The sequence below is a fragment of the Anabrus simplex genome, chromosome 12 (assembly GCF_040414725.1).
Source record: "Anabrus simplex isolate iqAnaSimp1 chromosome 12, ASM4041472v1, whole genome shotgun sequence".
Lineage (NCBI taxonomy): Eukaryota > Metazoa > Arthropoda > Insecta > Orthoptera > Tettigoniidae > Anabrus > Anabrus simplex.
Window position 1 is genome coordinate 3,181,725 of NC_090276.1, and position 14,642 is coordinate 3,196,366.

General features: G+C 38.7%; 1 protein-coding gene across 3 annotated transcripts in view; it reads left to right on the forward strand.

Moving 5' to 3' along the window:
- Gorab (Golgin, RAB6 interacting) overlaps positions 1–14,642 on the forward strand; it is a 64,407-nt gene that overhangs the window by 36,127 nt on the left and 13,638 nt on the right. For 2 of the 3 annotated variants that reach the window (XM_067156664.2, XM_067156665.2), the window contains exons 5-6: positions 1,632–1,854; positions 6,683–6,920. In XM_067156664.2, the coding sequence (XP_067012765.2) occupies positions 1,632–1,854; positions 6,683–6,920 (461 nt within the window). Of the gene's footprint in view, positions 1–1,631; positions 1,855–6,682; positions 6,933–14,642 lie in introns of all 3 variants that reach the window. The other variant, XM_067156666.2, reaches the window with a different exon arrangement.

Here is a 14,642-nt window from a genome sequence, read left to right on the forward strand (position 1 = left end):
TGTTGCTAAATAACCTGCCTGAGTTGATGGCAGGAAATGGCGTCTGGCTCTTGTGCCGGGAGTGTCCGAGGACATGTTCGGCTCGTCAGGTGTAGGTCTTTTGATTGCACGCCCGGGGGCATCTTCATGAGGATGAAATGATGATGAAGACGACACATACATCCAGGCTCCATGCCAGCGGAATTAACCAATGATGGTTAAAATTCCGGACCCTGCTGGGAATTGAATGTGGGGCCCGTGTGATCAAAGGCCAGCACGCTAACCCTTTAGTCATGGAGCCAGACGGAGTTGATGTGATAAACCACTAGTAGGGGAAAATTTAATTTTGGATGAAATGCCTTAATCCATTGAGCCCTGCATATTTGATTGAAACTGCATTGGGGCTGGGATTATTTTGAAGGTAATATAGTGATGCTTCACGTAATGAGAAAATTACAAGAGCATTAAAGACTTAAATATACTTGAAAACAAATGGCAGTCACACTGTGGAACAAGGAATACATCAAATAAATTTTATTTTATTAGCATCTCGGGTCGATGCTCAGTCCACCTGCTGAGCTGTAACACGGTCATCTCCTTGCACTTTCTCTTCAAATTCCACATCTATTTATTCATCAGGAGCATTACTCACACTGTTAATTATTTTACATTTTATGGCCTACATTGGACCACTCTAGTCAATTATACAAAGGATAACTTGATTTCCTATCAGCCTAATGTTTTTTTTCATCCTGAGCTATGCTGCCTTCCTTTGTTCTGTTGAAAATACCCTCTCGTTAGACCTTTTATTGATCTTGGTCTGTAGCCTGGTGTGTGTGTCTTGAAGTATCTTAATTTTTTCAGTTTAATCTTGGTCTTGCTATTCCATAATTTTTCAATTATTCTTCTGCTAATTCTGGTGTCAGGTGTTCTGATAACATGTCCAGAGAATGATGTGCGTTTTTTCCTAATCTTGCTCAATACTGGTTCGATTTCCTTATAAACTGTTTTATTTGATGCTATTCTCCATTGTCCATTAACTTGGTACTGTTTATTTATGCATACTCTAATTATTCTTCTTTCTGTCTTAAGTATGTTGTCTGTTTCAGCTGTATTAGTAGTTTTAAAAATGGTTTCAGTAACATAACTTATTTCTGGCTTTGTGGCTGTTTTATTACTATTACTACTACTAATTTCACTGAAAAAAATTACATTCCTGATGATCATTACATTCTAAAAAGGGGTTATATATCGGTAACTTCCAGTCGTTTACTGGTGGCCATCTTGTTTACAAGTGAATCTCAGTCTAAAGATAGCTCACTTTCAAACTCATATTATCATGCACACTGTTGATATATATGAGCAAAGTGTATATAGCGCTGGAGAAGAAGAGTCCCTACACAAATCACAAATGCAACTCACTCTGCCATGTCTTGAGGAAAAGTTGAATTACAGAGTAAAATGAGACAGTGGATCTGTTCCGTCCGCCGAGACGAAGCATGGAACGGTTCTGTGGTTTCGGGCGCAGTGAGTTCTGGGCACATCCTTTGAATGAGAAATTGCCGTTGAAGGGGTTAGTAGATGTACTAAGCATTTTCTTTTCACCTAGCTTTTGTACAGTCTGGCCCTGACTGTCTTTGAATTGTTTCCAGGAAACGGTATGATAAGGCAGAGAAAGAGTTCCTGGAGGCAAAACTGTGCCTGTTTGGTAAATTGGAGCGCAAGGAGCTGTTGACAGAACACCTTTGCACCATCATCGAGCAGAACGAGATGCGCAAGGCTAGGAAGTTGTCCGAGCTGATGGACAAGCTGCAACTAGGGACCTCCATCGAGCTGTCGGAAGAGGAGCAGAAGCACGCAACTGCCGGTGCTGCGGTGAGTCTAACTGCTGTTCACATATGAACAGCTTTCTAAAAAAAAGGAAACTGGGTCCGGCAGTACTCTCTTAGCAGCCAAATTAATTTGTGTATCGCTCACTTTCAGCACGATTAGTTAAGGTATTTTGAGTGCTACCAAAGATTGTAACAATCTGTCTGTAAAATTGAATGATCAGTGGAATAAGTGCCATTTTCCTTCACACCATAACACGTTGAGTGCCCATTTTCTGATTTCCTGCTAGGCCATGGTGGAGGTGGGTGTCCGCTGGCTCAGTATTGATAATGTACGTTGAGCGCCAAACAAAAACATTGACATTTTGCTCTCTGGGTTAAAACTTTATTTTTACTCTCTCGTATTTTTGTAGCAATATTCCACTGTACATGTAACACAAATGCTAAACTTATTGTCCACAGTGAGAGTAAAGTAAGGCGGACACCCGTGTCGGGCGTGACCTGTTGAGAAACTTATGTCGGCTGGGACCAAGGCAGTCGTGCAAGTGGACACTAGGGCACGCCCAATAATATGGCGAATGTGTATGCCGGTACAGCAGTCGCTATTACTCAACTCCCGCTTCTCATCTCTAAACCTGGGAATGATGTCAACGGTACACACTAAAACACAGGGTCTCTCTTATAAACCCAGAGCGTCCAGCACCATTTTTTGCTCTTGGAGACCTAAGCAGCGTGCATAGTCCTTGACCTTGCAAGGAGTGTGCACGTGTTCGACCTAGCATCAGTAGCCAGTCTGAATCTCAGCTTTTCACATAGTGAGACAGTTATCATTGCAACACCGTATTTTCATATGTAAAAGTTATTACGAGTACGCGATGTATTTGTTCAGCAATTTCCATGAGCACAGATTCATGTAACTGTAAATAAATTTGAAACTACTGGCTCAGTGCTGAATAAAAAAAACGTGTGCACATGAACAATTTTAACAGAGGAAAAGCTAGATGACATTGGTGCGAATCTTGAACGGTCACTTAATAAATCACTCGCAAAATGATCATAACAAATAGGGATTACTATTTCTTCTGCACACAGAGCTACGAAGCTGTTACACATCAAACCATACAGGTTTACACGGGCCCATTGTTTGAAACCTGCTGATCTGGTTACAAGAGTAAGATATTGTGAGTGGTATCTTGCATCATTGAATAATCATTTATTCGACCTACAGCTTGTGTTCTTTTCGGATGAGGCCTGGTTTCATGTTAATAGTCATGTGAACAGTCATAACTCTTGCTATTGGTGTGCAGAAAATCCTAATGGTGTTTGTGAAGTCTCTCGTTATGAAGGATGGCATTTCCAGCATCTTTTATAAGATTAAATTTCATTTACGGTTGTATACACGCTTAAAGCAGGGCGGCCGCATGTAACGTAAGTTGGGCTGAGACACCGCAGAGTACAAATGCCGTTATAAGAGAGATCCTGTATATCCTTGATAGATTCAGAGGCAGAATGCACAAATTGAATTATACGTACTGTACCTGCAGTGGAACTTCGATTCTCCGTTTTGGAGGGACCACGGAAAAAAAACTACAACACGGGAAAGCGGAAAATCCAGGAACGAATGAACCATCAACAATTTGGCTAAACATCACAAAAATGAAATATGTATAATACTCTTACAAACACCCCTAAACCAAACCAAACTACAGCCCCAATGGGCCTTCCGCCTACCAAGTGACCAATGCACGGTCCGAAGGCGTGCAGATTACGAGGTGATGCATGGTCAGTGTGACGAATCCTCTCGGCCTTTATTCCTGGCTCTCTAGACCGAGGTCGCCATCTCACCAGCTCCTCAATTAAAGGTAATGTAGGACCAAGTGAACCTGGAACCAGCCCTCATATCCAGGTAAAAATGCCTGACCTGGCCGGGAATGGAACCCGGGCCCTCCGGGTGAGAGTCAGGCAAGTTAGACCGCGGGGCTGGCTTCAAAGGTTATTTACAAGTATGCAACTTAAAAATCTTCGAAACTTTACATTCATTTTTACCTGGGAAACTTCGTTAGTTTCCTCTGAAAACTTCTTTCAGTTCAGCACCTTTGATCAGCCAAACTCTTCGAAAAATCTAATACCCGTAACACCAAGCCAAACAACAATCAACCACAAGTAGTTTTTCATTCTCTAATCTAATAATATAAAGCACATTAGATACAAAAGCACCCAACATAATGGCAAAATCCCTTCCCCCCCCCCTTATCTTCCATTATAATTTGGTTACCGGTATACTGTTCGTAGTCAATTGATGGAAATCTTGTACCGTGTAAATTAGGCCTACATTGACTTTTAAAGGTTATGTTGAACTCGAGAATATGCTTCCGAATGTAAGTATCAATTCTCAAATTCTTGAGTGTATTATGTTCAATTCTGCCCATCACTAATCACAATCAAATTGAAAAAAGAGAAAATATCATTAACACTTCCGAAATTATGGTTATTTGTGACCTTGAGCTCAGCTGGAAAGCACGCTCGCTGTACAAGTAGGTATGAATGCAAAATGATACCAAGTTCTTAAATGTAACATGCGCAAATAAAAAGACTGGTTTTTATAACATTTTAACACAAAAATGTGAAATTCCCAGTCTAATATTAGGACCAAAACAGCAATAGGCAATCCTAAAACCTTCCATGGCTTTATGTAAGTAAGGTGCAACATCTGTTCTGGTCTCGATACATAATCGTATTACAAGTAACTAATTTCATTTAGTTCCGTATTGAAGATAACAATAAGTAAAATTCTTTCAAGATTAAATTTACTGTGTCCACCTATTCAATACAATTATAATCTGTAGTGATTAAATCCTACATGAATTACAAACACTAATTAGGAACATATTTCGCCCTAGTTTTGGGCATGTTCAGCCTAATAATAATCTTGAGGTCAAGTCTTAAATCTATTAAATATTAGAACTTAAAAATAAATACAATGGTCTTATGCTAAAAATTTTTTTACAAGAAGTTGTGCTTTACGTGATATTTACATAGTTTATAATGTGTACAAGGATGCAATTGAAATTATCGTACAATGACTAGTAATTGTTAAAGCGTAAATTGGAAACTACTCCTACTGTATGGATAAAAGTTTATGCAGATGTGTTCACATTGACTAGAAATTGACCACAACGTATTGGAACTTCTCCAACTGTATGGTTGAAACATTAGGTTGAAGGTTTATACATTTGTGTTCATTCAAAGATGGTTATTGTCACCTATGTTGTAAGTATACTGTTACAAAACTGAAACCGTGGTATAATGCCGATCTTGTTGGGTTTGAATATTCCTTTAGAAAGAAGCATGGTTGGATGGTAATATTTTGTAAGTTAGAACGGATAAAACTAGGGCGGAACATGTTCCTAATTAGTGTTTGTAATTCATGTAGGATTTAATCACTACAGAATATAATTGTAATGAATAGGTGGACACAGTAAATTTATTCTTGAAAGAATTTTTACCTATTAACATAATCGTATATGTAATATTGGAATACTAAATTTATGTTGCTTAAGAAAGAGCAGTTTCGATTCCTGCCTGAAAGTCCAGCGACTATACAATGCCCTGAGAGAAGTGCCGAAAACCTGTTCAGCGATACACTAAAAAAAAACCATAATGTAGCCGTTTTGCAAGTACGAATATTTTGAAGAAACTCGTTCTGTCTTCAAGTAGAGCTACCGAAATGCGCTCTGTCTCCTTCCAATTGTTGTGGAAACACTCTGCTTTATGATTTCCGAGGATTCTCTAAACAGTACTACCCTAATGCGATGCTAAGATGGTCCCTTATGCAAGTTCACCGCCAATGGCTTTCCCAGTACAGTAGGCTACTTCCTCAAATTACCGCAATGACGGGACGTTAACATAATGAACCGTAAGTATGCCATAGCCGTCCTTTCATGAGATACAGTTTCTTGAAAAACGGGTGATCGAGGATTTAGCGTTGATGGGACTGAAATTTCTGGACGGTTGATCCGGGAAATCGTTTCTTCGAGGAACGGATAACGTGGGAATTTTACAATGTGATTTAATTAGGATGCTCGCGGGACCACGTAATTTGAACGAATTATATGGGAAAACGTAGTTTTCAGGAGCGTATAATCGAGGTTCTACTGCGCTTACCTCTCAGTTGCCGCGGTGCGAGGTCTACAAGTCTCCTGCTTAGCTCCACTATCCAATGCTGTATAGCAAAACACTTCTAGTACTGCCATAGACATTCAGCACATTATTGGGCATGCGCTAGTGTCCGCTTGAGTGACCGCCACACCTCGGCCGATGTAAGTTTTTCAACGAGTTACAGCGGACACCGGTGTCTGATTTACTTTCTAATTTTTGACATTGATTTTTACTTTTGCATTAAATGCATGGTGGAATGTTGCTACTGAAACACCAGAGAGTAAAAATAAAGTTTTGGATTACAGAGGAAAGTTTCAAAATTTTTGTGTGGTGCTTTTGTGCGACTTCAAACTTAATCTGATTGTAAATACAAGTACTTCATTCATCTGATGCCTTATATCTTGTACACGGGTGTTAAGAGGGTATAGGTTTCATCCCAGTTTTGATCACTGAGTTGTGATCATACTCAGTATTTGTAATCTGTCATCACTAGTCCATAGAATGCTAAACCAAAGATATCCCACATTAAATTTAGGAAATATCCAGTATTTTTCATAATTGCAGTTTGTCACTAGTTATTGCTGTATACACACTATTTGTAAATTCTCCAATGCACACACATCTTCCTCAAACCCAAGGCTTTGTCTATTTTTATTTATTTTGTACCTCTATTTTTTGTTTTGTTTTGTTTTGAGTTGCTTATTCCTCTCCTGTAGTTGTTATCCCCACTGTGTGCCTTGGATGAAGTATCGTACTCGGCCTGTAACACTCTCAAGAACAGACAGAAAGAGACGGAATCTAGGACTGCGGAGGAACAAATTCCAGTTAGGGACGACGCGTCCGAAAGGGACTCCGAACCTGATCCTCCAGCGGAAGCTGCTGTTGAACAGCCCAACACTGCAGAGCAACCTGCGACCCAAGAACGGTCCATGCCAGCAGATGGAGATAAAGAGAGTGAGTGATTTGGTTAGTAAAACTCTCCCATCGCAGGCTAGGATATTTCATGCATTTGTTAAAAGTGTGTTGCTCTCTTCATGCTGAAATCTACTTTGAAACTTTGGTTGGGCTACGAGAAGACCACATGCAAAGAATTAGCTGCCCGTTTTCACTGCAAGGCCCCAAAATTGGAGCTGGAATACTGTGTGGCTCAGCTGCATAACCCTGCCTCACTGGTGAGCTGTGTGGCTGTTTTCTGTTTGCTGCTCCACTGCTGGCTGTCCAATCCAACCTGTAGTGACTATTATCACTTTCCTGTTGCTTATATACAGTAGAAGTTCAGTATAATGAGAATTAATAATGGTGATAAATTTACTTGCTATAGCAGATTGTGATTATATCCAATTTTCTGTCAAAGTCAGGAAATGATATGAAAATTCATTAAAACTGGTATGTGACAGCAATCAGTTTGTTCAGAACTTTTCACTTATGTTGTCCATACAGTGGCTTACTCGTTAGTTACGGTATTTTCTAATTCCAATACTCCATGAACGTGAAAGTTAATTTTCACTTGAAAATTGTAATAGCATCACTCCAGGGGGCTTCTGTGGAAAAGTTTCAATTTTCTTGCTTGAAATAGCATCACGTAACTTTACTGTGCAGTACTATATGAAAACATATTTTAAGCCCCCTGCAGAGTAATGATAATCTTTCTGCTCTAAATTTACCCTTTCTGAAATATAACCATATGCAAGAGTATATAAACTAACCTCTGAAATTAGTGGTGCACACAACTGTATCTTGAAGTATCACATTCATATTTAATTTCAGGTCCTAGTGTTAAAATTAAGTGTTTGTTTACTTCAACCTGTATTTCTAGGGAGTTAACAGCTGCTGTCGGCCGTGTTATTTGCGCACTTACTGCAAAAACATGTTCTCCCCTTTCATTTTGAACTTCAGTGTTTGTTTACATCAGTGGGAGTCATGAGTTGATGGGTATTATTAATAGAGGTCTGCAGCACCTTTGAATGTCGGCGAGAGCATGCTTGTGCTCTTCATAAGGAAAATGATCGATTGTACTCAACATAAACATTTGGGTGTATAAATATCGACAATGGAAAAAGTAACAGCACTGATTTGCTCATAATAACGGATTAATGAGTGAAAGGGTTCTTAAAACTGAAAGCTATTACCCAGATAAATCTAGGAATTTGCAAGGGGCATAAAAGCTGTAGTTACAACAGGGATCTTGTTATAGTGGACTTCTACTGTACATAATTCAAGGGTTTATTTCAGGGGACCTTGCTGTAAAAAGACACACACAATTTTTTTGGTTTATATTCTCTTAGCACATACATTGTATGATCAAAGTTTAAAGGTAGCTTTAGGCGTGAAGGGTGCGACACTTGCATTGTGCGAACTCTTCCATTTGGTAGCTCTGGTTTCTGACCTCTGTTATCTGCTCTGTTCTCATTCTACTTCTTTGAAGTGCTGGATGTAAAATGCCATTCGGATTGTCCTCATATTTTCAAGATCATTGATTTTTAAACATAAACATGTTTTTAGGTAGGCCTTGTTTTATTTTAGATTGGCAAATCTATGCAATCCTTTTACTTCCATGTGGATATTTTCTAATGTTTGCCACATAATGTGCAATGTCACTTAGTTGTTAGTATGTGGCGCATTGCTGAAGATTTTGATATGGTGTCCAGCCCTGTAGTGCAGGGGTAGCGTGGCTGCCTCTTACCTGGACGCCCTAAATTTGATCTCAAGGATTTTAATTCTGAATGGACGGCTGGAACAAAGTACACGTTACCTCAGGAGTCCAATTCGGAATTGTCTGATATGATAGGCAGCAGACTTTGGTGCAAATAATACCGTAATTACTCGTAAATCCCTCCATGTTATTTCTCCCTCAAGATTTTTGGGACATATTTTCAGAATCTTATTATTCTCTCGCATTTTTTGTGTGCTGCGTAATTTCCACTAGCATCTTTGGTAAAAAGTTGGGCACCCATTGCACCTAACAAGCTTGTTTCCTGGATTCCAAGCATCTAAGTACCTCTAGAAATTGCAAGTCCAACCATTGCTTCCAGTTTCCCGCAAACAGCTGCATTCAGTCTCTTATAGCAGCTGGGCGAGCAAGTGGTTAAGTGACATGTGAAATGGGACGAAATAATAATAGTTATACCGAGCAGTTTAAACTTACAGTTGTTTATTTTGTAGAAAATAACAGGATCAAGTGCACAGGAAGAGAGTTTGGTGTAGAACCAAAATTAATTCGCTATTGGCTGGCTCAAAAAGAAGGATTGAAGGAAACCCACACGTTAGTTGTTTTGTGGCCCAAAGTGCGGAAAATCTCCCGAGGTCTAGAAAGAAGTGCTCGACTATGAAGTGGAACTGAGAAATGGCAGCATAGCTGTAACGGTATGAAATGATGCTGATGAAAGTGAAGAATGTAGAAAAAAATCGTAGTGTTATAAATGCGCAGTTTAAGATGAACATGGGATGGGCTGTTTGTTTTATGAGGAAACACCATCTTGGTGTGTGAAGGCAAACCATGCTGTCTGCTGATAGGTCTTCTGAAGAAGGCTGTGTGGAGTGAAGGACAGGTTCGTTGATTTTATTTACGCACTTACTGAGCTAATGTTGAGTCGCACACATTGAATGCAATGTTTGTGTTGCTGCGGTTGACCCCAGGACCAAGTTCGCCTGTAATGCCACCACTTTTCAACTTGAACACGGCGTATTGTTTGAAGGAAACTCTCACACCTGCTAGAAATGGTGTTATTTTAATTATTTGCTTTTAAATATTACAGTAAAACCTCATTAATTCGAAGTCATTGGGACTCAAAAAATTGGACTTCGAATTACGTGATTTTGAATTAACCGCCAATTCGCAATTTAGAAGTACCAACCCTTGGCGCTTTACAAAATATTCTAAGGTCCGTTACTGCATGCAGTTAACCTTGATTCACAGTTTCCTGCCTTTCAAATGCAATGAAATAAGAACTATTTCCAAAATGTATCCAAGAAGGTGCATTTACAGTATTCAAGTAATGCACTGGGATATCTCACTGACAAACATAACCTCATGCAACGAACGAAAGAAAGAAAAGAAAGAAAAAAGAAAAAAAAAAAAAGCACGATTCAAAGACGAGGAGAAATCTATGCTGGCTCCCATGTGCAAGTGCTTTATTAATTGGATTACTATACTGTATGCATTTTAGATGCCTTGTACTTACACAGAAAGTACCCGATGTCCTTAAAATCGAACTTTCCTATGACTCTATCCTTGTACGATTTCCCGCCATGGCACTTCTCTCGTACCTACTTCAGAAAAGTAAATACTTGCCGCATCACAAAGTATTCTAAGACCCATTAATACTTGCAATCGCCTCGATTCACGGTTTAAACCTTTCAAATGCCATGGAAAAAACGATTTCAGAAATGTATTTAGCAAGGTGCATTTACAATGTTCAGATAATGCACTTGGATAAATTACTGACAAACATAACCTCACACAACGAAAGAAAAAAATCCACGCAATTCAAAGACGAGGATAAATTATGCTGGTTCCCCTGTGCAAATGCATTATTTTTTGGATTTCTGTACCGTTTGCATATTTAAATGCTTTGTACTAGCATGGAAAGTGCCAGACACCCTTAAAACATTGTGGCTTATCAAACTTTCCTATGACGAGGGGATAAAATTTCTCGTTTCCATGTGCATTGCAGTGCACTACAATGACCCCCATCCCCCACCCTTGTACGATTCCCCGGCTGGTACTTTCTCCTTTAAAACCATAAGACCGTTTGGGCTCGCATTAAAATAAAGCAATGCAGTTTCATCGGTGATGACAATATTGTTCGGTGCCTACGAATTTATTACATGAGCCACGTTTTTTCGTCAACTGTTGGCATCGCCAGTGTTCGCGGACTCTGTTTTTCCGCACACTGCCTATTGCGTGATATTACGGTGTTCCTTATGGGGAAAGGGAAAGGACAAACGAATTCTGATTTCATTCAACTTAGCAATCATGAAGCGCACTGTAGACCCACCGAAGTGAGTGTAACTGCAGAAAGCTACCCCTCGACGTTCCGGAACACGCGTTTTATTATAACGCGAATACATGATGATGACACTTGAAATGTGTTGAAACCGGTCCCAATAAACAGGTTGTAACTACTTTTTACTACGGAGTATTGAAAGGTGGATCCTTCCCTATAATATTGTACATCTTCTTATTAAAATTACTCTGTAACATACTATTGTTTTAAAATGTAAAGGCAGTTTTGAATTAAAAGTCTGAATTTCGGTAAAGGGGCCGACATTGTACTTTGAATTACGAATTCTCTATTTCGAATTAAACCATTTAAATAACACGCAAAACTGTATCTCATGTTTCCAGGAACGAGAGCTTCTTCGAATTAGGCAGGATTTTGAATTAACTGTTTTCCAATTATCGAGATTTTACTGTAATTTAATAAATAAATAAATAAATAAATAAATAAATAAATAAATAAAGTTTTTGAGGTTCTATATCTCAATTTTACGATCGATGTTCTTGTAGTCATCGCATAATATCCATGTCCACTCCCTCGAGTTTTTCCCTCTCAATTTTAAGACAAAAAAAGGGAGGTGGGGGGTGGGGGAATTGTGCGAGTAAATTTGGTATCCACTATCAGCCAGTAGAGCGCTGGTCTTTTGTGCTCAAGTTGACGGGTTCGATGCCGTGTCAGTCTGGTGTATTTGAAGGTGCTGATGTAAGCCAGCCTCGTCTTGGTAGATTTGCTGACATGTAAAAGGACTCCTGCAGGACAAATTTCTGACACCTCAGCATTTCTGAGAACTAAACCATCATCCGTACCATTAATTATAATTATCTACAATTTTTCGCTGACGAAAATTGGAAAGATAATATGCAGGAAATAGTTGGCTATGTTATTCAATTTCTTTGGTTTGGAATCAGCATTCCAAGCTCAAAATTGGGAATTTTCAGATTTTAATCCATGCAGAACAGAACATTGATTGCCCGAACTGTTTATAGTAAAGCTTTACTGTCAGAATCCATTTCTGTAATTATATAGTGTGAAATCTCTATTTACTTTTTTAGTAATAAACTCAAGATGGGGAGAATTTAGATAACCTATCAGGACTTTTGAAAGCTGTACAGTAAATGGAGATTTCATTCAATTTATGTATCCCTTTCAGACCGAGTACGCACAATTGTGCGGGTTCGTGTTTTAGTTATCCCTGACCGTATTTGATGTTTTTTGGGCGCTACACCGGACTGCAGTGATTGTGCAGGATACGTGGCGTGTATTTCAATTGATTTTAGTATGCGCTTGACCGCCAGGGCGAAGGAAGAAGAGTTTAAAAAGCACAGTTGATCGGCGAGATGGCAGGAAGCAGTAGTGCCGAAAGTAAGTATTTATTTACTGCGTTTATATTAATCTAGAAGCTTTACTGAATACCGGAATATATTCAATGAAGTGTGTACATTGGTTAGTGAGCGTAAATTTTGAAGCTACACCATCGTACGTGATACGAGGTTTTGAATTTTGATACGCACAATTGTGTGGGTCCTGTTTTTCGGATGTTAGTTTTTATTTTGTAAAATAAACTATCAATATGTGTATTGAGGAGCATTTTAGTCAGTTTGTGACATTCAAACAAAAGTTCACACCTCCAGTTTTCCTTCAGGTCTGAAAGGGGTATATGATTGAAATAAGTATCTACTCAGAGGTTGAAAACCACCTGCGACCAAATATTAATTTCTGTCTTCTTTGAATCTGCTTACGTATTTTCTTCTCCAGCGTCACTGAAATGTTAACTTTTCTTGCCAATAAATGGTGGTTGTGAAGAGATTAACCTCAGGTTAAGTCAGAAAGTTGCGATTCAACTGTGGTTCAAGTTATACGAAGATTCAGCCAGTTGTTAGACTGATTGAGGAAAATTATCGGAAATGATGATAAAGATGACGAATATTTGGAAATTAAGACTTGGAAAACAAGGCTCTGATTTCAACCATCTCGTATACATGTCAAGTCTTCAGCAGTGATTCATTATATGCATGCTAAAGTGAAATGCATCATCATTTCACAAAGTAATAAAGTTGATCGCATACTTAGTACTTTGTAATTTTTTAATTTTTTAATTTTTTAATTTTTTTCAATTTTGCATACATGTAGCACCTGCAACACCTGGAAAACTGGTGCTGGAAAATGATGATGATGATGATGCATGCTTCAAGGACTTTCTTGGTGTGATTCTCTAAATCAACACCATGTTCTAATGATTAAAGTATGAGGCGCCATAAATATTATTAGAGTACAATAATTTCAAATTAACATATATAATAAAATTAAAAAATTGATGAATTTGATGTCCCGAAAAGATTGGATGGCATCAACAGTGTCGTAAGCTCATCAGCATTGGCACAGAATACTGTGTATGTGTGGACACCAGATATGTACTTCAAAACCGTTTCAATCTGGATGGAAGTTCAAAATTAAAGTGTCAGGGAGGATAGTCTGAGTGCGAGATGACTAGCAGTCAGTGGACCATGAGGGATCATGGTTTGTTTTATCGCATATAAACGTGTTTCATATTAGTCTCTATGTTATTGTTTACTACGTTTTGTTCAATTGACGCTGTTTTAGTTTGTGTTTGTATATTTTAATGTGTCTTTTTATAGATGGTAGGCCCCTTTAAACAACAAGCATCGTCATGATGATAGTCTGAGGATGTTGCTGCACTCACCATTGTCTAGAGGTGTGAAATTATAGCAGTAAAAGGAAAACCTTTTCATGCAAACAGTTGTGATTTATGGTTACAAATCCTTGGATTAAAGGCTATCACTGCACATGTTTCAACAGTTTCCTTCTTCATTGTTTTCTACTATAACACAGAATGGATGTTTGTGTTTAAATTTAATGACAACCTGCATTTTTGTTGTTTTTTGTATAGCTTTTAGTGCTGGAAATGTCCGAGGACTTGTGTGGCTTGCCTGGTGCAAGCCCTTTTATTTGATGTCCGTGGGCGAACTGTGCTTCTGGGTGTGGGATGATGATAAGGTAGGAAGGGGATGAAACTCTGTGATAGCACATAGCCTACTTTTGTCAAATAATGCCATGAAGTCTCCTCAAGGCTTAACGTCCCCATCTAACAGACCATCAACAGCGTCATATGCCTTCACTCCATATAAATACTGTGGAGAGATTTGGTATTGAATCCAGGCTTTAGGCACGCAATCTAGTGATTATAAATTGTGTAGCATCACCTCTCCTACCCTGCTGGCCAACATTCTGATTGTAAAATTTTTTCCCACCAATGGGACTTGGAAGTGGCTAACCATGATGTCAGACCATAGAGTTTCTTAATGATCATGGCCACCAGGGGGGCTGACAACCTAAAATTATTGTAATTAAAAATTAGCCTACAAATTACAAACAGCACATACCTTCGCAATGGTGCCCCCCCCTCTGGCCCAGGAAACGATCTTGCCATATGCTCTTATTAGACAAAAGAAAAGATGAATATAGGGGATGCCTGGCTTAAAGTATATCAGTTGAGTTCATGATAAAGTTTCTAGTCATGTCGTTGAAAGAAAGAAATAATGAATGAAAGAAAGAAAGAAAGAAAGAAAGAAAGAAAGAAAGAAAGAAAGAAAGAAGCATTTAAAAAAAAATTTAAGTTAAAAAAGATAATGCATTCTTTGAAATAGCTTGTATTTAA